Consider the following 22,221-nt stretch of genomic DNA (forward strand, 5'->3'; position numbering starts at 1 on the left):
GACATTCTACGGCTCGGTGACGCGGTAGCTACAGCTACATATCTTGACCGCAAACATGACCGTTGTCGTGTCCCACATTGCCTGCAGATAAGTAATTCCCAATATTTAGATTAACTAAGACCACTTTTTAAGCAGGCAGAGCGCAATCACGGAGACAATCGAGATAGAACGTTGAACGGACTCGATGAATCTGTGATTAGCTCTGTCGCAAGATTCGCCAGCTGTCGATATATCGAGCATGTGTCCTTTAAAGGTTACCGAAACGGGAGAAGAAGCATCGATTCAAAGATTGCAAGAATTCGCGGGAACATGGCTCGTGCAGATCGGCGGCATTCAAATCTTTCGCATGTACAGTTGCCCAACTTTGCGCGGTCTATCGTTGTCGGGCTAAAGTCACCGAGAATTTGTCCTCCATTCTCTCAAACCATTACAAAATCGATTATTTTTGACGTCGCAATTTATCTATTAATTTTTGGTATGAACTCACCGCGATTCCCACACAGCTTGTACGAAGCAGAGAAAGGAAAATGCGAAGGGTTGCCGACCGTCAGCAGTTAACAATGTTGCTCCTCTGAACGCAAATGAATTTACGGGCACTTATTTACATTAACAAGCGAGGCAGTCGAGCAAAAGTCGTAGGCACAATGGAAATGTAAAAACGCGAGTCGCTGCTGTGAGTATCTTGCACAGGGTGTGCCTTTTCATCTCGGGGACGTTTGAATTCGCACCTGGCAAGTCTCTCTATGATCGTGAAATAACAATTTTCTGTTGCCAATAAAATTAATAAATAGGAAACATGAACTTTAAGCTAGCAGGTAATTTTGAAAGTTCATTTCGAATACGATCGACTGGGCAGCGGAGAATGTACATTTCGTGGTAATAACTCGTAAAAGAACACATAGAGCTACGACGTAACTTCTCCGCTCGAAGCAGTCATTTTTGTGTACAAACATTAAATGTCTTGTTTCCTAAAAAACAAGGAGCAAGGAGGCTGTCGCATCGATAAAATTCAATCCAACCGCGAGACCCGTTGCCCTTCTCTATCTTCTCAATTCCTCGAACGTCCTCGCTCAAAATTAACAACGTCAGAATCAATTAGTTTTACGAGAGAATCATTTTCACGAGCTGGCCTCGTAATTTTTTATTTCATGACAGCTTTCTCTGACGAAATCATGCTCGCGCACACACTTTCTGAAATTGCAAGCATCGAGTATTCAAATTGACGAGAGATTCATGCATATTTCTCATTTCTTTAATATATAAGATCCCGATTTAGTTCCCAAAAGAAAATATTTACAATATACTAAGGACAAAGTAATTCCCTGCTTTTTATTCCGCTGTGTTTACCTCAGGGGGATTTCGGTCAACGGTACGCGTCCTCGAAAAGTCAGGTGTAAATCACGAGGCGACGCGGTGGAGTGCTTGCGTTCCGATAACGTTAAGAATCGCAGCGATAACGTGGATGTTCGCTGCAAAACGGGAGAGAGAGAGAGAGAATTACAGCGAGTCCTTTCTCCGCCTACATCCACGTCTCATGAACGATCCCCGTTCGATTATGAAATCATTACATCGTACGGTCGATTGGTATCGTGAAGCCGTTGCCTGGGATACGATACCGAGAGCTTGTGCTCGATCGAAGATCTACGGCGAGGTCGTAAATTGAGACGCTAGTCAGGTAAGTAGACAGAACACCTCGTGGAATCCAGGTACGACCAGACGCACCGGACATCTTTCGCTTCTGGCTGTCTCATGGAGTCAATTATATACTTTCTAATCTCGAACGCAGTCCATTGTGTCGTGTACAAATTACTCGTACCGTTAATCACGAGCAAACACCACGAGGAGCGCACAATAAATCTGAAAGTCGCGGGCATCTTTTCGATTAGACACTTAAAACCAAATTGCCTTGGTAATGACCGCGAGATAATGTGTTAACGTGGATCGGCGATTCTTTTAAAGAATCGATGAGCCCAAGTGAGGAGATCGCCGGAGAGACGACTAGCTTTCAGACTTAATTAACCGAAACAAAGAGATCGTTGACGCCACGAAGCCATTGCGACAAACGTTGCGAATGAAAAGATGGAAATCACGGTGATCGGCGACGTCCGAAGGACGGGTCAACGGTTTTCTAATATTAGCTTACGTATCGCTAGGTTGCGATCCGAGGTGCTCACCCGAAGAGCAAGTTTCCGCGAGGTACGTGTTGCCCCAAATCCAAGAAGAAGGTACTTTCGGATAGAATTGTTCTCTCCTATCGATCTCTGGCTCTTCGCCAGAGCGATCGCGAAAGACGGAAAATGGAGGCCGGAGAACGGAGAACGGAGGATGGAGGATGACGACCCTTCTATGTGGTCGTTTTCACCGCGACAATGCCGAGGAGCTTAAACGCTTCTACTACTAAACTACTCGAGGGAACGATCAGTCTCTTCTCTTCTCTTCTCTTCTCTTCTCGGTATTGCGCCGTGAAGTATCGAAAAGGGAGAAGGAGGTGGAAGAAGAACGTCAACGACCGTATCACGCGGAAAAGTTCCATTATTCGAGTTAAGCCGGCATCCCATCGGACCTTGCTAAAGCGTAGTTCGCGCTCGAACGTGGGCAACCACCGAGTCGTTCTTGCTTAAGCGCGCTGGGAATATGTACTACGTCGAGAACTCTTTGGAACTGTTTAATATTATTAAAGGGAAAGGAAGCACAGTCGCGGGTTCACGGTAACGTGCAGCACCGCGAGCAGCTTTGGTTGTCCCGGAGCATGGATGCATGAGGGTGCGATCGACAGTCGACAAGATCTCGATCGATCGCGACCAGGACGAAAGGGATCTGTTGATCGGCTACCGGGCACGGAATGCGAGTGGGTTCGGTGTGCGAAAGGACGGAATAAAAGGGTAAAATGTCATCGTGACTCTGTTCTACCTAGAAAAGAGCAAACGCATCCTATTAGCGGTTCAGAGATCGCATTGTTTGCTCGTGTGCCCTTAAACGAGCGAAATCTCATCCATCGTAACGACGTTGGCCTTTGAATCGCGTGCCAAACGGATGGCGATAAATCCCAGGCGACTTCATGGCTCGCCGAAGAAAATACGTGCATATGCGAAGACGAGCTTGCGCTAGCAAGAACTCGCTGCGAACCTAGGGACCGAGACCGTGTCCCGAGTAATTCATCGAATGCGTCCGACACGCGACCATTCGCGAAGATACGCAACGATAACACCGTTCGCCTCCCAACTTGGATACGCTCTTGCGGTCTTCCGTGGGATTCATTTTCTACCATAGAATTCTATGTATACGATGCGATGACACCAAATCGAGATGCGTCCGTGGAGTCGGGCCTCATTGCCAAGTTAATGTGGCAATCTTGGTCTGCGATTCCAGAAACAGCTATTAGCGAATCTTTGATTTTCTTAACGTCTGTATTCCCTATCGTGCCTTTACAGTCCACGTACCATATCAAGCTTGTTGAATCAAATGGCAACGACTAACGATCTCGACTATTTTGCAAACGATGAAACGTATCTTCGTAACAAGTAAAGGTAGGTATTTTCATTTCGTTCTCGGGAAAACATTTCTAGTCACCTACCAGGTCATGCGATATTTCCCAACATACGAACATCTCCATGTTTACACTGAACATTCCGAGATAAAGTTGACATTTGCACGAATATTGATACGTGACTTGAAACGATACTCGAGATTCGAGGGTAATAAAATAAGGGTTAAAATGTAGTTCAGCCGCTGCAGATACACCCACGTCCGCCACTCAATGAGAGAAGATGGAGAAACGCATCGGATAGGGAAAAATGAGTGGCAAAGAAGCGCTCATGGGGAGGGATGGATAGGATGTTTCCTGCTCCGACCCCTCTTGAGAATCGGTCGCGAATCAGAGGGGGGAAAACCGTCGTTCTTCTAGTCGGTGGACAGTATCGGGTATATAAAAGCTAGGCGAACGATCAAGCAGAGATGTTGTTACCAGCTTCTGAAATCCATCGATTGTGTCGCGGGTCGAGCAATCGCGAGTGTCTCGAGGGATGCCATTTCGTGTGCCGTCAGTGTGACCGATCCTCTGGCGATGATGACCTCTCGCAGAAATGTGTCTCGATCACTGGTACGTTCCCGAATCGCACATGGACACCCAATTAACACAAGTTTTTCGAACGTGACTCTTAAATTATCAGTGGCATCAAAGGGCTGATGTCTCTCCGAACTCCGAAGAAACACCCTCGAATGGGAAAGGGATCGCTCTCGAGAAGACTAAACGTTTCGAAATTCGTTAAACCGAAGACGCTCGCTATACTTTCCTTAAGAATTCATTCGTCGATTGCCATTTTTAAAGTTCTAGCGAGATCTCGTTTCCAAAAACCAGTGATACCCGCGTCCAAGTGAACGATCGACCATCGATCAGAGACTACGGTTTGAAAATACGTATGGATAAAGTGAGGAAACAGAGAAGATGAACGGCACAGTATGACATTGTAGAATGTTTGCAATTAAATGCCCTTATTTGGGATCATTCGAGTCACAGGAGCAAATGACGTAATGAATTATCCATGATGCAATAGAGATTATTTCGAATGGTCGTGTGTGGTGTCGGCGACTCGATAAAATAGAAAGTATCCTTTCAATTTAGCCATAGCGTGACATATTTACGCGGAAGATTCGCCGACGGCAGGCAATTCCAGTATGCGTACACGGTCTGTCGGTCGAGAGGTCACCGAGCACGAAAGAAACCATCGCGGGTCTCAGTTAGACGAACAGCTTCTTCGTTCGCCAGAGAATGTTACGTCTTCGCATTTCATCGGAGAGCCATGGGATAATCCTGGGGAATACCAACCGAACGTTGTGCTCACTTTCAAAAACGGGTTCCCTTATCGAACGATCGTTCAGTCTTCTTTGCAACCCTCGCATACTAACCTCGCATACCATAAACAGACATAATTACGGCAATTTAAGATATAGTATTGATACACAGGTTCATTACGGACAGTTTAATATCGTAATAGCTAAATTTTAGCTGTTGGTTCAGAAATAATTTAATTTCTAGAAAAATGCCCTACCATGGGCATCGAAACACTATCACCGCATAGCGGTAAATGTCCAAACTAAATCTCCCCTGTATGCACAATGTAGGGTCATCAAAAAACATGAATTATGACAAAATAATACGTAAACAAAACAATTAATTATGTTTTGCAGTGTTTCGATTTGTTCGTTTTGTATGACATCGATGACATCTTCGCGACAAGTTCTGCGTTCTTGATTTATTTTTTGATTCCCTGATATTGTCATTATTCATATTTTTCAGCAACCCTGCATTATGTATATGAAGGAAATTTAATTTGGGCATCTATCGTTATGCGGTGATAGTGTTTCGGTGTCCATGGGAGAACATATTTCGATATATTAAATGACTCGTGGACCAATCCTCGAGTTTTACATTTTCAATCTCAAACTGTTAGTAATGATTCCGTGCATTGATCATTCATCTCTAATGATGGTAATTATGTTCATTCATAGATTCTTCTTAAATAGCCCATTTATGCACCGGGACTCCCCTAACTAAATCTGAGCTCTCATTGTCAGAAGAATTTATGCACAGAATATTGAATGAATTCTATCAATTTGAGGGTTAAACTAATATTTTTTAATATTTCCAGGGCAGAGACATATTCGAAAAACCGTTCCACATCTGTATTATGTGAAAGAAACTTTATTTATTTTTGCAAATATAGAATGAACAAATGATTTTTGTCGCTGCTACCATAAGATACAGTATAAAGTTCAGCAAATATCATCTGATTCCTTTAAATGTCTGTATAGCGCTAAATCATGCAGCAGCAAAATGTTTAAACTGTTAGTAAAAATTGGGTGTTGGTAAATCCTCAAGCGAGTCTCGAAATTTCGCTAGCGATCTGCCATTTAGTAATTCGTGATGTACCGACACTTAAAAGAGCTTTCAGATTTTACCACAAGGGACGCTATTGTTTCGCTAACAGCTTCAGCCTACTTCTATTTACTAATTGTCGCTTTACAGATCCTGAATGAAGCTTCTTGATTTCCTCACAACAAGCGCTCCAATAGCAATTGCTTGGTACTCGACTTTGTATAGTATCTTATGACAAACAGAGCAAGAATCATGTGATTTCTTTATTTCTAATAAAAAATAAGCTTCTATTTGCCATATGGATACAGAAGATTTTCCTAAATATTCCCATATCTTCAAATTATATTTTTCACCCCTGTTTTGACAAATTTCATGCTATTTCCCACATACATATTTTCTGTGCTGTAAACATTATTATTAGCTGTAACAAATATGTTCATAATTTCAATATTAAACGGACTTAGAAATTGTTTAGCAGCTTTATAATGTTTTGAAAATTGCTATTGCTACGAAGTTGTTAGAAAACTTTAGCGATATGACAATTTAATGAACATGAATGAACATGATTTGATAAAATATAATTCAACTGCTTGCAGTTCGATTGAATTTCCTGAATTCTAGGAGCCTGATGTCTTTCCTTGAATGTTGAACCAATTAGGTATTATAACTCGAAATCAACGCGTGTCCTCTTAGGTCCTGTGGCTGGTGTTCCTCATCGTGTACTGTTGCGACGGCGAAAAGCTGTCTCCGGATCAGAAGGCGCCTCCGTTCGCGCGTGGTTCCGGCGGGCTGATCCTCAACACCCCATTAGAGGACAACAAGGCCAGAAACCGACCGATACCGAGCGGTCCCAGTGGCTCGACCGTGGGGGATCAAGTGCAGAGGGAGGAGACGGAGATGTTGAAGGAAGTGGACGGCGAGTTAGTGCGAGTCGTCAAGGGTAGCTTCTCGTATAAGAGTCCCGAGGGTCTGCCAATCTCCGTAAAGTGAGCGTTCCTTCCTTTGCTCCTTGTCATTTTACTCGAGACTTTTAAACTATCAAATGGTTTTTATCGAAGGTACGAGGCCGACGAGAATGGAAACAGGGCGAGCTTCAAGTTTGGTACCGGAGAAGCGGGAGGCTTGGGTACATCCGGTAAATCTCCAGGATCAAGAAAAGGAGGTGGCGACCGACAAAATGGTCAAGGAACAAAGGGAGGGAACGGATCGAAGGATAAGGCATACCTTCCGCCCAATAAAGATGTAGACAGAAGCTACCTGCCTCCGAAATAGAACCGCACAACCGGTAGAAAAGATACGGTAACCGTACTATAGCAATTTGTTAATGGTCTAAGGATTCGTCTTCAAAAACATCAAGCTGTACGCTCGGTAGAATTGTACAAACACTTAGCTGATTAAATTAATAAATGATACGACACACATGACTGTTCTACACAATACGAAATAAAATATATTTTTTCACACATGCTAATGTTCACTTAACACTATAAACCATAAAGATTGTTCACTTAACAATATAAACCAACTCATTGTACTTACAATTCGTATATTTTCTAAATAACAATTAGAAAAATATAAGAGTAGTGACATGTGGAGATTTTTATACTCCACGTTGTAAAAAAGAGTTCATCATTACGAAATAAAATATTTGTATAACATTTTTATCACTTAGAAGATTGGTCGATTGTCCAATGGTGTTCATCTTTCAGAACCACGGTATGTGGAGTAGCCAAATGGGCTTAATAACAAAGGTATGTGATAGTGTCCGGCGGGATCCTTCACGTCAAATACAATTTCGATGAACGGGTACATAGTCTCTATTCTTCTTAGTGTGAAGTACTTGTCGACGTCAAAATGGATCTTGTATCGCCCAGCAGTAAAGCTGGCTCTTATACTATCCACTAAATCTACGCAACGACCATTCGGAGAAGTATTACTGAAAAAACACAACATTGTAACAACAAAATTACTTATCTCTAATATTTTATTTAAGAATCTCTTACAATATACCTTTCATTTAAAAAGGTCCATCGCCCATCCATAAGTTTATACAAGCTGACTTGTAATCCTCCAACAGGCAATCCTTTGCTTGTGTCCACAACGTGTGTAGAAATTTGAGGTTTCTTCGACGTTGGAGATCTAGTGGACTTCACAAACACATGCTAAAATATAGAAAAACTATGCTAATAGAATATTTTTGAAATTACAAAAATCTATGAATTAATGCAATTGTAATTTTGCACAACACACCTTTTTTCCAGATTGATAGCTGGTACCCGCGACAGCCAGTTGCTCCTTGTTTATTGAAACGCTTTTCGACGTGTCTCCCGCCTGATTAGCTGCAATTGCAGGTTTCCTGTCAGCTAGTACAAACGTAGGTAGTTTATTCTTGAATTTGCTCAGGACATACTGAGTACCAGGTTGAAAAGTACCACCTGACAAAGTTAGAGTTTTACCACCCGACGTTAAAGTGATCGTTTTATTTTGCGCAGGAGTAATGGGGATGGTGTTCACTGGTTGAAGAACTCCTATTGTGTTAGAGGGAGATGCAACCGATGAATTCATTTGATATGTCGCGCCCAAAATAGGCAACGGGCACGCTACCAGTATATCCGAATTCGCTTGTTGCTTCTCGCCTTGCTGAAATACCATAGATGAACGTTTATGTAACATAAAGAGCTAGATTTAATATAAGGGTATCTACGACGCTTACAAATTTGCTAGACTTTCTGTCCGATTTATTCTCGGATCGTCGAATGGTTTTTCCATTTTCATGTGCCTCTTTTTGCGATTCCTTATTCGAGTCTTCCTCATCAGAAAGAAGGGCTACAACTTGAATTTCTGAACTGCTGTGATCTTCTGATTCCACCACCATTTCCATCTGTACTTCTCCTTGATTCTCCGATTCTTCCAGATATTCACTTTGCATATGTTCCATTGCATCAGCTATAGGATCTTCAGTATTGTCCTAATGAGATCAACCACTATAGTTAGAAATTCTTGAGTCAAAGAATATAAAAAAGCTTGGATAACTCACTACTCTCTCGATTTTGATCTTTTTCGAAGAATGTTTCACATTCTCATCTTCTAGTGACATATGCAAATGCGATACATCTTCCTCGTCCTCGTCCACATCATCCACATCATCCTTGATGTGGGTTTCATCCAGTTCATCATCTGTTTCCAATCTTTCGACAACATATTCTACTTCCTCATCGTCTATTTCAGTTTGAACATTTTCAGACGCCTAATGAAGATTTATATTGTTATAGTATAAATTGCTTGAATCAATATAGCTAGGGTAGAGTTTATAAAAATGAATGGTACAAACATCAATTTCACCAATCTCCACTTCAACTTCTTCATCTCCATTTAACTTTTGGGCAAGAGCCTTCTTCTTTTCTTCTGCTTCGTGTAACAGAGCTGCTCGCTGGTGCTTCATAGTACATGTGTGCTTCAATAGAGATAATCGATGGGCATGCAGGTTTTTCTTGCAGTACATGCAATAAGCACGCGTCGCTTGAAAAGGTACAGATGTTAACCATCCTATAAAACATAGTCTATTGAGTGCATAAGCGTATATACTTATACGTAGGATACTATTTACTAGAATATCATTCACAGCTTTTCTTTTAAAATTTAAAGATTATAAAATAAATCAATAAGAACTAAAACTATATAAAAAAAAATAAAAGATCTGCTGTAAAACGTGAAAATATAAGAAATATAATCTATTTATGGGTTGTATAAATATAATTTACATTTTCACTTCACTATGAGGTTTCCTTCATTTCTATTTATGATTCATTTTGATACAGTTATGTATATATATGTATACATACATACATGAACACCATTATATACCTCGTTGTAACGCGAAGCGAATTAAGCAAAGTATTAAACAGCTAACGTACCGCGGAATTCACATATTTTAATGCACCTGTATAACTTTCGATGATTTGCAATTTCGCGCCTTCTCTGCCAAATAATCTGACCTATTATTCCAAATGCAACATTTCACTAAACGTGTTCCTAACGTATGGTGATATCTACACGGCCGACCATTGAATTACCCAGCGGTACCTTTACTGGTGACTTATTACGGCTAGTAATATGGTTAGGTATGTAACAACAGTGTCCGGTGATGTCACGTCATGTGCGTTCACGCGGTGCTGGGTTGCTCTAATTTTTCGGATGCGAAATAGACGTGAATTTCTTCAATTGAATACAAAACTAGAAGCAACCAATAAGTGATGAAGATACGAACGTAATTAATAAGAACGAGTACACGATAGAATGACTGCCATGATTGATCAAAAACATTCTCGACTTCATATAAGGTGACCGACGATAGTCAAATATTTAATAAAAGAAGGTGCTGGTTGTTACGCGGACCGCGTGCTCTCTAAAAATAATGGACTGGCTGTAAGATCGAAAGCGTCATTGCTTGAGACCGTCACAATTATATTTTGTACATTGCGAACGTACGATTAAAGGGTATAGGTACATATACATGTACGTACACATCCAGCGTGGCAAGAAGTCACGAACAATGGCAATGTCAATGTTGCCGTTACAAAGAATTATTTCAAACAACAGCTGTAACATACGGTTACGGTAAGAAGGTGATACCTTTAAAATCGGGCATTTGCTCCCATTCTTTTCTATACCTCTGTGTATAGACACGAGTTTTGGCATGGCTAATTTTTCCCGTAGGGGTAAGCCGCTGACCCGTTGGCGTTAGGAGATCGGCGTGCATCACGGTTTCCGGAGTCGTGATCATAGCCAAATGCTTCTTTGTGTCCATCACCGTCGAGTACGAAAGAGATCAATTTGAAATCGCCCGGATCTCAAAATACCCAAAATCGTAACACGAAATCACTAAATAGTTTTTTCCACGATCAAAGGGAGAGGGGGCACGCAACGAGTCTCTGAGATCCTCACCTAGCCTAGTACCGAAGTTAACTCCCTAGCAATGGCGGACAACTGCAACACTACACAGTGCGCGCTGTGTGCGATCCCCTCTAGCCCCCTCTGCTGTTCTGGACCGAGTTATGTAGTGTACTGTACCAGTAGCGTACCTCAAATTTCAGTGACGTATCTATTCAATTAATATTTACTCTTATACATAGCAAACGAATAAAAGTTATTGCCCTAAAAACCCTAATATTTCTATTTATGTAATTCATATTACGTACATCATAACTAATGTCGCATATACATGTAAAAAATGAAAAATTCTATTTTTGGGTAGTCATAATTTAACATCGTAATTTCGCATACTCCAATCGACACTTATTGAAAAATATATTTAACGAGTCAATTGGATTAATTTTATAGAAAATAATTATAAAACTGTTACGTTTACAATTCATTGATTGTGTGACATTTATAGATGTATTACAACTGCATGCTCTCTATTATATTTATATGTACGATACTGTCCTTCGATAGGAGTACGTATACGTAATTGGTTGAATCGATATGCGTGCGCACTCTAACGGGAACTTCACGTTAGGCGGGAAAAATAACAAATGATTCTAGACAGAAAAGATATGAAATTTATTGCTTCGATTAGAAAGCACGAAATATTTATTGAATATTTGTTACAAAATCTAAACATTTTAAAATCGAAAAATGCAAACACGATGTTTAGTTTGAATTCCACATATGTGGATACACATCCTTCGAAATGTCATGAACGCCATCTAGAAGGTCCCGAATTAATGATTCAATAGGAGCAAATTAACAATTCTTTACGAAAGAATTAAGAATATCCTTATTAGGGGAAACCTTTTAAATAATTTAAATATTCATGATAACAAAAAATGTGAAAATATACAATTCCAGTTATAGTTATTTTCAAGTTCCATAATCATCCTTTTGTTTTGACTGATACTTTTCACGGATACATTAAATACAATATATTTCATGATTATTAGCATATTTGCAGCTTTATTTTTTTTAATAAAATACAGAATAGTAAATAAACTCCTTACCAATTTCGTATTTACAAACATGAAATTCAGGGTTTTTGTCATACATAATTCTGGCTAAAAAAGCTCCTTCAATTTATTGCTATCAAAAGAAATTTTTTAATTTTATTTTTATTTACTTTGTTATTCTATACAACATATACACTTTTCTACTTAGAATTAATAATTCCCTAATTGCACATTATTATTTATATATTAACTAATTTAGAGCCGAATATTTTTACGAGGTATATTTATCATTCCGTTGAAATTAGTTCATGTACATAGTAGGTAGACTTATATTGTCACTAGCAAATAATGTGTAGTAATATAATTTAACTTTACTCTGTTAATAGTAGTATACTTAATTAAAAATTTTCAGAAGTACAATATTACAACAATAAAATCTTTCGAAACTTTTATATGTTAAAAATGATATGAAAAATTTTGATACCTCTTTCGGGAAAACATTTCGATATGGTTTATACGACTTCTTATTACGGTGAAATAGAGAATCATACGAATTTTTCAGGAATGTAACATAACACTAGATTATACACTAGGAAATATGGACTCGTAAAATATGTGATCGTGGTCATTTTAATTTTATATTTTGTACAACTGTGGTAACATTGATAAATATGTGGTATCTTGTTGCGTGATCACGCGAACGTAGTTATAAATAAGCGCCTCTGGTTATGCAAATTATAAACTTAGTTGATGCCGACAGGAGGAAATTCGAATATAAGTACAGATTTATATCGTATATTTATATAGAGACACTGTATCGCCCGAGAGGAATAACTGAGAATATGTAAGGAGATAACGAGAGAGTTCCCACAAATTCATCGTCGAACCTTTTCTTTATTTAGCGAGACTAATCGAGGAATATAGACAATGTCACGTCGCCTCTCGTAAGATCCTCTACAATGTTGCACAAACTAAACGAGTCACAGTAACAAATCCGGATCGCTAAAGTGCTGAACGTCGAAAACCGTTAGTTAGGGACTTCTCGGAACTCTCCCTGACCTCTCTCTCTCTCTCTCTCTCTCTCTCTCTCTCTCTCTCTCTCACGCTGTCCTCGAACCGAGGTCTTCGCACGCGGCATACCCCACTCCGTTCGTTTCGGCGGGCTTTTGCCCCTGCGCGCTCGACCGTCGCGCACTCCCAGCCGCACGCGCACCGCCGAACCACCAATCACCACCAATCTGCAACCAGAAGATGAGCCATCCGACGAATCAGCATCCAGCTAGAGGACCCCAATTTTCCTATTGGACAAGGGAGGAAGAACCAGAAGGAACGCAGGAACAAAACTTTCTTTCCTCGGGATTCCTTGGGAAAATACAGACAGACTTTATTTTGAGGGCTTAGAGATAACATCGTTAGCCAGGAAATAAAGTTTTAAAGACTATATTTTGTGTAACTAATTAATTTTTACAAGTCCTACGCAAGCAGAACACTTTTATGTTCCACGGGCATCCGAACCAGCCAAAACTCCCCAAATCCCACCGAAAGCTACGCAACAAGCTCTATTCATCCAAAAAAAATTCTTTTGTAACAGTCGCTTCTGCTGTAGGTATAGTTATAAATAGTTACGGTCCTATAAGGAGCTAAATGAACCAATCAGAGACTAGTCACATGACCAGACACAGCGCCGTCACAGCTACGTGTTGCTTTACTACACATGTATAGTATGTAAAGTGTATAGTCACGCAAACGAACATTTAAAATACAGAACAAGACAAGACAACGGATTTAACAATAGGTTGGTAAGGAGAAAGAGACAGTGAGAGAGTGAATCTAAAAGATCTGTTCTGTACTCTGAAATAAAAGTGTATATAAAAGATGACTGAAATTTATTAAACGGTGAACTATACCATTTAATCTTGTTGTAACATTTATAAAAAGTGACACTTAAAACGGTAATCAAACGCATACTGGATATGTCACTACTATTCAAACAGAATACGATTTTCTAAGGCAAGCATCTTTGTCTACAACGACTACACAGTGTACGGTATTGTTAAGGGTAAAAAATGTGTAAAACTTTACTGTCGACAATTCACTAAACAAATCATAAAATTTAAACAATGAAGCAAGCAAAATATAGGGTTGAAGCTTTCATTATACCCGTATGTGTAAGTAACAATACAAATTCTGTTCTAAATGACAAACGAGATGAAAGATTACAATTAAACAATGTCAATAACGTGACCGTTAGTATTAACAAAACTGAAACAATTTGTTTTGAAAATAATGCCAATAATTCACTTACTATAGAAGAGGAGACCATTCAAAATGCAAGGAACTGTATAACTCTTGAAAGACTTACAGAAAAAAATAAAAATATATGTAGCAATTCTTATTTTTCACCTCAGAATAACAAATTAAAATATGAAACATCGTACAATACAAACCTCTCGTCGAAAATTTTTGATAAAGTGGAGAGGTTGACGCCGATTTACGAACGTACCGAGGACGCGGAAGAAAACATTTCCGATCTGTGTTATCACGGATACAAAAATGGTTGTTCTGCTACTGTATCAACTCCTCAGGAAGTCAGCGAAAAGATATTTGAAGAAAATTGGCTACAAAAATTGGAGAATATAAAACAGAAAGAAACAGAATTGAAAAGTAAAGAAGTAATTTTATTGAACCGTGAGAAAGCTTTGACAAAGAAAGAAGAAGAGATAAGAATATTAGAATGTAAATTAAATGATAAATTAAAGCAATTAGATTTGGACCTTAAGAAAAATAGGCATATACGTGATTTACTGAAAATATCTAATATCAATCAAAATATTAAAGAATTGCATAGCGATTCTAATTCTAAAGTTTTGCAGCAAGAAGTCCATAAAAGTGATGTTAAGATGAACATTGCATGTGTTGATAAATTGAATTCATGCATACAAAATAATGTCCAGAACTTACAGGCACATTCTAATAAAGATTTAAGTAATAACAAGGAAAATGTACATAAGGTTTCACAAGAGAAAAGAAGTAGTGGGAGTTCATCTTCTTCTTCCGATTATAGTGTATCAGATGTAAAATCTAAGCAACGGTCCACTATCAGAAGATCCACAACTTCAAAATCTTGTAGTTCTAAAACTATTTCTAGTAATTTTCATAAATGTAAGAGACCTCCAAAAATATCTTATGAAGATTTAGATACCACATTGTCTGCAGATATAGGAGACTCATCTTTTGTCCAAACTTCAGAGAAATTTAATCCAGAATTATATAAAAAACCATTTGCATTTACAAGGTCAGTTAGTGAACGTCGTGGAAGGTATACAAGTAAAGGGAGTAGCATCAATCTTCAAGTTAAGAACTTGGGTAATATTCGGGAAGAGTTTGAGATACCTCTTGGAATGGAACAGGCTAAAGTGTTACAAAGAGTAACAAAAAATATATCTGTTTCACAAGATAAAAGTACAAAATTTCAAAACTATGGTCTTATAGATTATAATATAACTGCATCAACTATGGAACATAAAATTGAAAATGAAAAAAGATATTCATATTTGAATTTAGAAACAGGAAACAAATTATGCTCACATCAAAAGCTAATAAAAAACTCGAAGGAAAGACCCATATCTTGGAATGAAGACACTAATGAATGGTTACAGAAGAAACAGAAGGTTCATATGACAATTAAAAAAGTATTAACAAAAGATATCGAAGATAAAGAGAACTGTAAATGTAATATCAAAAGTGATAAGACTGATAAGGTTTTGAGAAAGAATGACATTAAAAATAGAATTCTTACTATATTTCGTTGATGTATCACTAATATGGAATAACATTGCAATTATATGCAATTGTTATTCGTTACTGAAAAATGTGTATATTAAAATATTTTCCATCATTTTCATAGAAATAAAATTGTATTTCATTTATTGTCTTAAATAAAAGCAATAAATTATGATTAATTTGAATTGTTTATTTCAATGTAAAGATTATATAAGCAAGTAATCACACTGTAATAAACTGAGAAGTTTATACACATAATTGTAAAACTATTAGATTTAGAACTATTACCACGATGGTGGTTCTCCTGGTTTCAGTTCTCTTCCAAACAAAGCAGACTTATCACGGAAGCGAGTCATTTTTGATTTGGAATCTTCTAAAATCCAGTTTATCGCCGTGATAGAAACTGTCATAATACCAATAAATATGGCTGTGTGTTTTGCTCGCAATTGTAGCCTGGCCAACATTTTAACTGTTTAATAACTCGTCGTCTTTAGTTGCCCTTTTCTTCCACTCTTGGGTATGAGCCCAATCTGAGTAAACAGAACCCAGCAGGAGAGTAGGAAAAAATACTATCTGCCAATACCGATTTAACAAGCGTACGACACCACTGGTTTCACCCATTAAACTAAAACATAAAACATACATGGTAAATCTAAGATTAATGTTTACAATAAGTTATGTTTGATTACATCTTAAAAAACAAAACCTACTTAAATTAGTAATAAAATAAAGTTACAATATACTGTTTTATACAATTTTGTGTAATGTTCCACAAAAAATATCATAAATTAAATCAAATTTTTCTTCCAAAGAATGACCTCGCTACAAAAAACTAGTTATGGACTCTACATAGAAAGAAAATGCTACTATATAAATTTTCAGAGGAGTAAAATATTTGTAACTAAATGACTGCAACAACACTAAATATTATATAAGTAACCAAAAACAGATTTACCATATCTAAACCTACAATTCGCAAATGCTAGTAAAGTAACTACACCAAATGAAACAACAGAAATTACGTAATCGTAGTGTGATAGATGGTTATATATATATATGTATGTGCAATGTATACTTACACCTCTGTATTTATGTACGATGTTACTATAAAATGTTTTTGACATTAAGAGGTCTTCATTCGTTTTTATTGAATTCACGTTAAAAATACATCCATCCAAAATTCCACAATCAAAATTTAACGTGACGATCCCCTAAAAGTAATTAAGTGCTGCAATCTGGCGAGGGAACTGGAAACCGAGAAGCAGAGAGAATATGTATCTATAGCAGGGCTTCTTAAACTATGGGTCACGACCCCAAATGGGGTCGCGTAGCAAAATTCTGCGGACGCGAGAGATTTTAATGTCAAATATTTATATATACCATTTTATAACATCACTAGAGTTGGCGGAATACAGTGGATATATTTTCATATGTATATGTATATGTGTATTGTTACCTAATAAATAAATCATCAAAAAATATTAATTTATTTTTCTTTTATATTTGTATGGGGTCGTCAAGAAACTCGCAATCATAAATGGGGTCGTGAATGACAAAAGTTTAAGAAGCCCTGATCTATAGTGATGCCTCTTACACTGAACTATTTCTACCGCACCATATCTTGCCTTTCGATCGACTGAAATAGAAAGAAACCTCCAATATCTCGTATTTGTGATAGATGGACTATACCTCCATGAATACTGTATCTTTCTAATATGTTCAATATAAAAGCTAAAGTTATACCAGTGCAATATAAACGACACATATCATATTTCTATTAAGAAACATAATTAAATTCCTATAAATTACTAATCAATGTACGCAGGATAATAACATCTTAATTTACATTCCTTATTGTCTTTAACCCACTTTTATATATTATCTGACGAGATAATATTCTTTAAAAAGAAATACATATCTAAATATCTTTGTTACTTATGGGCCCATAAAAAATATTCTTGAATAAAAGTTGCATTCTTTCATATAATTAGATAGATTATAATGGCGAAAAATAAATTACAAAATTTAAAAAATTTTCAAATATGATGCGGCACGTTTGACTGATTGATAAATAGATACCACAGCTTAGGATTTGTACAGACATTGGTCTGTACTTGAGATCTCAGGATCTGAATTACCGACTCTATAAAAAATGCTGTGGTACGATATCGGACTGTACTGAAATGAAACGGCCAATTAGTAAACTACATTATGTATACCTAAGTACACAGGGAAGGTGTATATGAAACTTATGCAACAGTAATATAGGTGTCTTCCATAATCTCTTCTGCACAGGTCTATACGCAATTAGATATGTACTACCGGAGGAGCACGAATGGACGATACATATAGTGTAGGTACATATAGTTTAATGGTGGACCGACCACAAGTTCTATCACAAAATATCTATGACACTTAACACATTAAAGGCGGGTGATCTTGACTCGTTTTTCGTCCTAGAGCGGGCGCTATTTTGTGTAATCATAAATTTAGTCTTACAAAAGTTTATTTAAACTTTTAAAACTACAAAAAATATTAAAAAGGAACTAAAAACTAATAAATCGTATTACTACGATTCCCGCCTATAAGCCACAATCGAGCTAATATCGTATTACTACGACTCCCGCCTTTAAGCCGCAGTCGAGATAAATCGTAGTACTACGACTCCCGCCTTTAATGTATTAAAAGTAAACTCCCATAAATCTTGTCAGAGGCGCTAGTGAAACATTGTCGAGCATCACTTGACACATGCCCGCAAATGTTTGCACAGTGCCGTCAGGCCAAATGCCAGTAATCAAGTAATGTTTGGTAAAGTTTAGTAATGTTGATAGAGTAATATTGATTGCTTTTACTGATTCTTATTTGTTACGTGTTTGCGGCGTGTATTTTATATATTTAAATATTATATTAAAAAATGGTGAGACGGTGTAGTGCCTTAGGATGCTATAATAAACGATCAGGTTCGAAAAAGCTTACATTTTTTAAGGCACCGAAGTCTCCAGAGGATCGTGATAAATGGTCACAACTTTTAGGTTGTACAATAACAACCCAATCGTATATTTGTGAAGAACATTTTCAGCAAAATTACGTGAAAAGTGCTGAAATTTTGCATGATGTTGCCGGTAATGTTATATATAGCGTAAGTATTTATACGCTATTAACGCTGCATATTACTACCTGATAGTTTACAGTTTTAAAAGTTGATTCTAAATCTATTCCAATATCTCTAACTTTTTTGACATTCTAGTATGAATTCAAGAAGAAAGTTTTGTTAAAAGGAGCTCTACCATCGAAGCATAGCGATATAAAAATTAATGAAGAACTTGGAGGATCTGCTAATGAAAGCATGAAGTGTTATCCTTTAGACAATACAAAATTAGAGTCACATGAGGAGAACATACCAAATATTAAAGTAGAACCACAACAAACAAGTGATAACACATACGCAGAAATGTTTTATAAGAATGAAGGGATGCATAATGAAAGTAAATTATGTGATGAAATTAAAGAAGAAATTATTGACAATACATTTGATGAAATTCCATGTTTAGAAAATACTTTATATAATAAAATTGCACAGCAGCAAATTAATATTAAATTTCCTAAACCCGAATGGGGCCTACATTATTGTCCAAGTAGGGGATTGCTTATCTTTTCTTTAATTGAATTAATACCAGATCCAGAAAATAAGGATGAATTATTATCGATATATACAAAACAGGTATTTAAATAATAATAAGTATTTATAATCTGAATTAAACTTGTAGAAGGAAGAAATTACTCATTATTAAAATTTTTAGGTAGTTTTGAACTGCCAGTCTGAAATACAGTTGCGGATTCTAGGAAAGAAGATTGATATGCAATTTGTGAAAAATAAGCCAAAATCTATTCATGAGTTAGAGAATTTAATTATGGAAGTTGACACATTAAAAACTTGCCTTGGTGGTCCTATAATTAAATATTACAGAAATGTACATCCTGAGTGTGCTTATAAAGATCAAGTTACATGGAGGCATAATAAATGTTCGATTATTTTACAAGCTGGGAGTGTATGTAGACACTGTTTATTACTTCATACAATTCTGCCACGACATGTAAATAAAAAGAGAATAAAAGCAGCAGTGACACCTTCAACACAAAACAAGATCAAAAATTTATCAAACAAAATATGCATTATCTAAAAACAGATACATAGAAAAGAGAAGATTAAATAACTTATCAATGAAATTAGTATAGTGCATCAGCATTTTCTGAATATAAAACGAGATATTTTAGATAAAGAAAGAAGGAGTTGTCATCAAATTTTCCAGAAAATCAGGTAAAACATCTGTAAAATTAAAATAATAGATAATTTAAAGTGAGATTCATGTCCAAATATTACCTTAAAAAAATAAATTGTGCTTTTCTAAATGCTTCTGTCCGTTATATTGCACTTTTGTATAATCTTTTTGAATGTCGGTTTGTTTTATAGATTGTATTAATCAAAGAATATATTGGATGTATCAAAGTTATTGCAATTCCGGGAAATGAGGGGTTCCTAAAGCCATTTGGAGTAACCTTCTCCTCAGTGAAAATGCAATCCGCGGCTTTGTTAACGAATTATTAACGAAAATAGTAGCCAAAGAGAGGCGAGCGTGACTTAAGCGTGATTGAAGTAGTTTCTATTATGTCTACTATAATACATATACATATAGTAAGTTCGGTTATCTATAAAATACTTTGGAACAGTGGTATTCTGCTATTAACCACAAAGTTTACAATTTTAAGATATAACATTCGTCTGATTTTTGCTTTGGTGATAGTTTTTTTCAATTTAAGAAAGAAAATTATAATGTTATTCGAAAATTATTAGATGTGATGTTTTATAGGCGAATTTATAAAATGGACAATATTATTTATAGTATATTTCAAAAAATATAATACTATGTTAATACAAGATTAATACAAGATTACAGGATTAGAGACGACGATTGTAATACAAGATTACAGGATTAGAGACGACGTCAATCCATCTTTCTTTCTTACATTGTGAGCTGGTCTCAGATCGAAGTCCTTCTAAAGAATCTATATCTAATGATCTATGGATCTATAATTTCACTTTCTCAGTTAAAAACCGTTCATAGTGCTTTCAATCTGTATTCCCATTGTTTATTCCTATGTTTTAGGGGAAATATTTACGAGAAATAAAAGTTACGAATTAGAAATGATAGTAGGTGACAAGAAATAGGGCATAGTTGAAGAAACAGGGAAGAACAAAGGGAGTATACATAGAATGTCGGAGGAACATAGAGGGTCCACCGGGATCCGTCAAATAACAATAGGAATTTGTAAAAGTTCTTTCGGAGAAACTGTATTCGCTTTCTACAAATTCTCGGGACATCTATTAAACCTGGCAACTACGGAAAGATTGCCAACTCTTGGTCCTTGATTGATAATGCTGTGAACTTTGTAGATCACACAAGTACTATAAATGAAAACTGAAGTTGGTGCCGTACTTAACACTTTGTGACCAATAATTTTACGCTGAATCTATCTCATGTCACCGGCTATTATTTCGTAATTCAATGTGGAAGTGAAACAATACAAATAACCTTCAATAAACTTTATTTATACATAATAAATTTAAATGAAATTTTGGACATATCTTTTATATAACTTTTAATATTTTTTTTTCGTATGATATGCTCGGTATCAATCACCAACACAACAGGTTTTACAAATATATCTTGCTTCGCTGCGCTTTCCTTTTGAAGAGTATACTCTACACGTTCTAGTTGGATTTACTTTTACACCAGTGACTATTTTTTCTAAAACGTGATCTTTTAGTTGTCCTAGATGAGAAGAAGTGCCAGGTATTGTGCTGCATTTATTTGAATCTACAGTTATCCATTCCCTAGCTACTTCTAATAGAAATTTTTTGAATCTTAGTTTATTTTGTGACTTATATTTACAGTAAATTTTAAATACATTGAACAAAGTACAATTAATGAGAAAGAATGCTACTTTTTTAGACCACTTTACACTTTTTGTAAAGATGCTGCTGTTTGCCAAATACTGGTCTGCGCGATTGATTCCAGTTGATTTTATAGAGGCATCATGAATAGTTGATATCATACGCACTAATCTTTCCTTACAAAAGTCATTTCCCCTCTCTAAAGATTCTTTGACTTTTCTATTAGTACCTTTGGTAAACCACGGTTGTCCAGTATGGTACCACAGACAAGTGTTTTCTTTTCTAATAATATTTCAGCTGTAGAAACGCTGTTGTAATAATTATCTTGATATACATGATACCAATAACCAAAATATGGCTTTAACACAGATAATATAGTTTCTTTTAGCTTTTTTCCTTCACCTGAATAAATCTTGAAGTTACGAAATCGAGAAGTAAATCACTATGTAAATCACTAAGTTCGACAGATACACCCCAAATATTTGAATAATTCTTCAAAGTTGGTATAATATCACTTTCAATCCACTCATCTTCAAAATCACTTTCACTATCAGATTCTAGTACATTTTTTTTGTGCCGTTTTGGTGGTTTAATATCAGTTTCATAACTGTCTTCCGATAAACTATCACTTTCCGAATCACTATAATTTATTTTCAAATCACTCG

General features: G+C 36.6%; 5 protein-coding genes across 16 annotated transcripts; 3 read left to right on the forward strand and 2 right to left on the reverse strand.

Annotated features, from left to right (window-relative positions):
• The first annotated feature begins 4,082 nt into the window (after positions 1 to 4,082).
• LOC144473588 (uncharacterized) lies at positions 4,083 to 7,377 on the forward strand. Its single transcript, XM_078187561.1, has 4 exons — positions 4,083 to 4,099; positions 6,073 to 6,082; positions 6,569 to 6,861; positions 6,934 to 7,377. Exons 1-4 carry the CDS (start codon positions 4,083 to 4,085, stop codon positions 7,145 to 7,147), a joined length of 534 nt encoding a protein of 177 aa, XP_078043687.1. The 3' UTR covers positions 7,148 to 7,377.
• Positions 7,301 to 10,682, reverse strand: LOC144472968 (uncharacterized). Of its 8 annotated transcripts, none has more exons than XM_078186461.1 (8): positions 10,508 to 10,682; positions 9,207 to 9,421; positions 8,913 to 9,122; positions 8,589 to 8,843; positions 8,311 to 8,515; positions 8,126 to 8,214; positions 7,886 to 8,037; positions 7,301 to 7,811 (listed from the first exon to the last, which is right to left on the reverse strand). In XM_078186461.1, the coding sequence occupies exons 1-8, from the start codon at positions 10,680 to 10,682 to the stop codon at positions 7,574 to 7,576; spliced, it is 1,539 nt and encodes a 512-aa protein (XP_078042587.1). In that variant the 3' UTR covers positions 7,301 to 7,573. The 8 variants fall into 8 exon arrangements, with proteins under 8 accessions (XP_078042587.1, XP_078042586.1, XP_078042585.1 ...); XM_078186460.1 differs by having other exon boundaries at positions 8,126 to 8,238; XM_078186459.1 differs by having other exon boundaries at positions 7,886 to 8,022; positions 8,126 to 8,515.
• A 2,871-nt stretch (positions 10,683 to 13,553) lies between these two features.
• LOC144473764 (uncharacterized) lies at positions 13,554 to 15,778 on the forward strand. The gene has a single exon (XM_078187951.1). It carries the CDS (start codon positions 13,941 to 13,943, stop codon positions 15,630 to 15,632), a length of 1,692 nt encoding a protein of 563 aa, XP_078044077.1. The 5' UTR covers positions 13,554 to 13,940; the 3' UTR covers positions 15,633 to 15,778.
• Positions 15,779 to 15,930: 152 nt separating this feature from the next.
• Positions 15,931 to 16,850, reverse strand: LOC144473769 (uncharacterized). Of its 4 annotated transcripts, none has more exons than XM_078187960.1 (2): positions 16,683 to 16,850; positions 15,931 to 16,228 (listed from the first exon to the last, which is right to left on the reverse strand). In XM_078187960.1, exon 2 carries the CDS (start codon positions 16,222 to 16,224, stop codon positions 16,069 to 16,071), a length of 156 nt encoding a protein of 51 aa, XP_078044086.1. In that variant the 5' UTR covers positions 16,225 to 16,228; positions 16,683 to 16,850; the 3' UTR covers positions 15,931 to 16,068. The 4 variants fall into 4 exon arrangements, with proteins under 4 accessions (XP_078044086.1, XP_078044087.1, XP_078044088.1 ...); XM_078187961.1 differs by lacking the exon at positions 16,683 to 16,850 and adding an exon at positions 16,559 to 16,650; XM_078187962.1 differs by lacking the exon at positions 16,683 to 16,850 and adding an exon at positions 16,574 to 16,641.
• A 1,016-nt stretch (positions 16,851 to 17,866) lies between these two features.
• On the forward strand, positions 17,867 to 21,242 carry LOC144473768 (uncharacterized). 2 transcript variants are annotated; one of them, XM_078187959.1, is made up of 5 exons: positions 17,867 to 17,956; positions 18,590 to 18,742; positions 18,851 to 19,324; positions 19,404 to 19,921; positions 20,075 to 21,242. In XM_078187959.1, the coding sequence occupies exons 1-4, from the start codon at positions 17,939 to 17,941 to the stop codon at positions 19,782 to 19,784; spliced, it is 1,026 nt and encodes a 341-aa protein (XP_078044085.1). In that variant the 5' UTR covers positions 17,867 to 17,938; the 3' UTR covers positions 19,785 to 19,921; positions 20,075 to 21,242. The 2 variants fall into 2 exon arrangements, with proteins under 2 accessions (XP_078044085.1, XP_078044084.1); XM_078187958.1 differs by lacking the exon at positions 17,867 to 17,956 and having other exon boundaries at positions 17,988 to 18,742.
• The last annotated feature ends 979 nt before the right edge of the window (positions 21,243 to 22,221 follow it).

The sequence above is a fragment of the Augochlora pura genome, chromosome 7 (assembly GCF_028453695.1).
Source record: "Augochlora pura isolate Apur16 chromosome 7, APUR_v2.2.1, whole genome shotgun sequence".
Taxonomy (NCBI): domain Eukaryota; kingdom Metazoa; phylum Arthropoda; class Insecta; order Hymenoptera; family Halictidae; genus Augochlora; species Augochlora pura.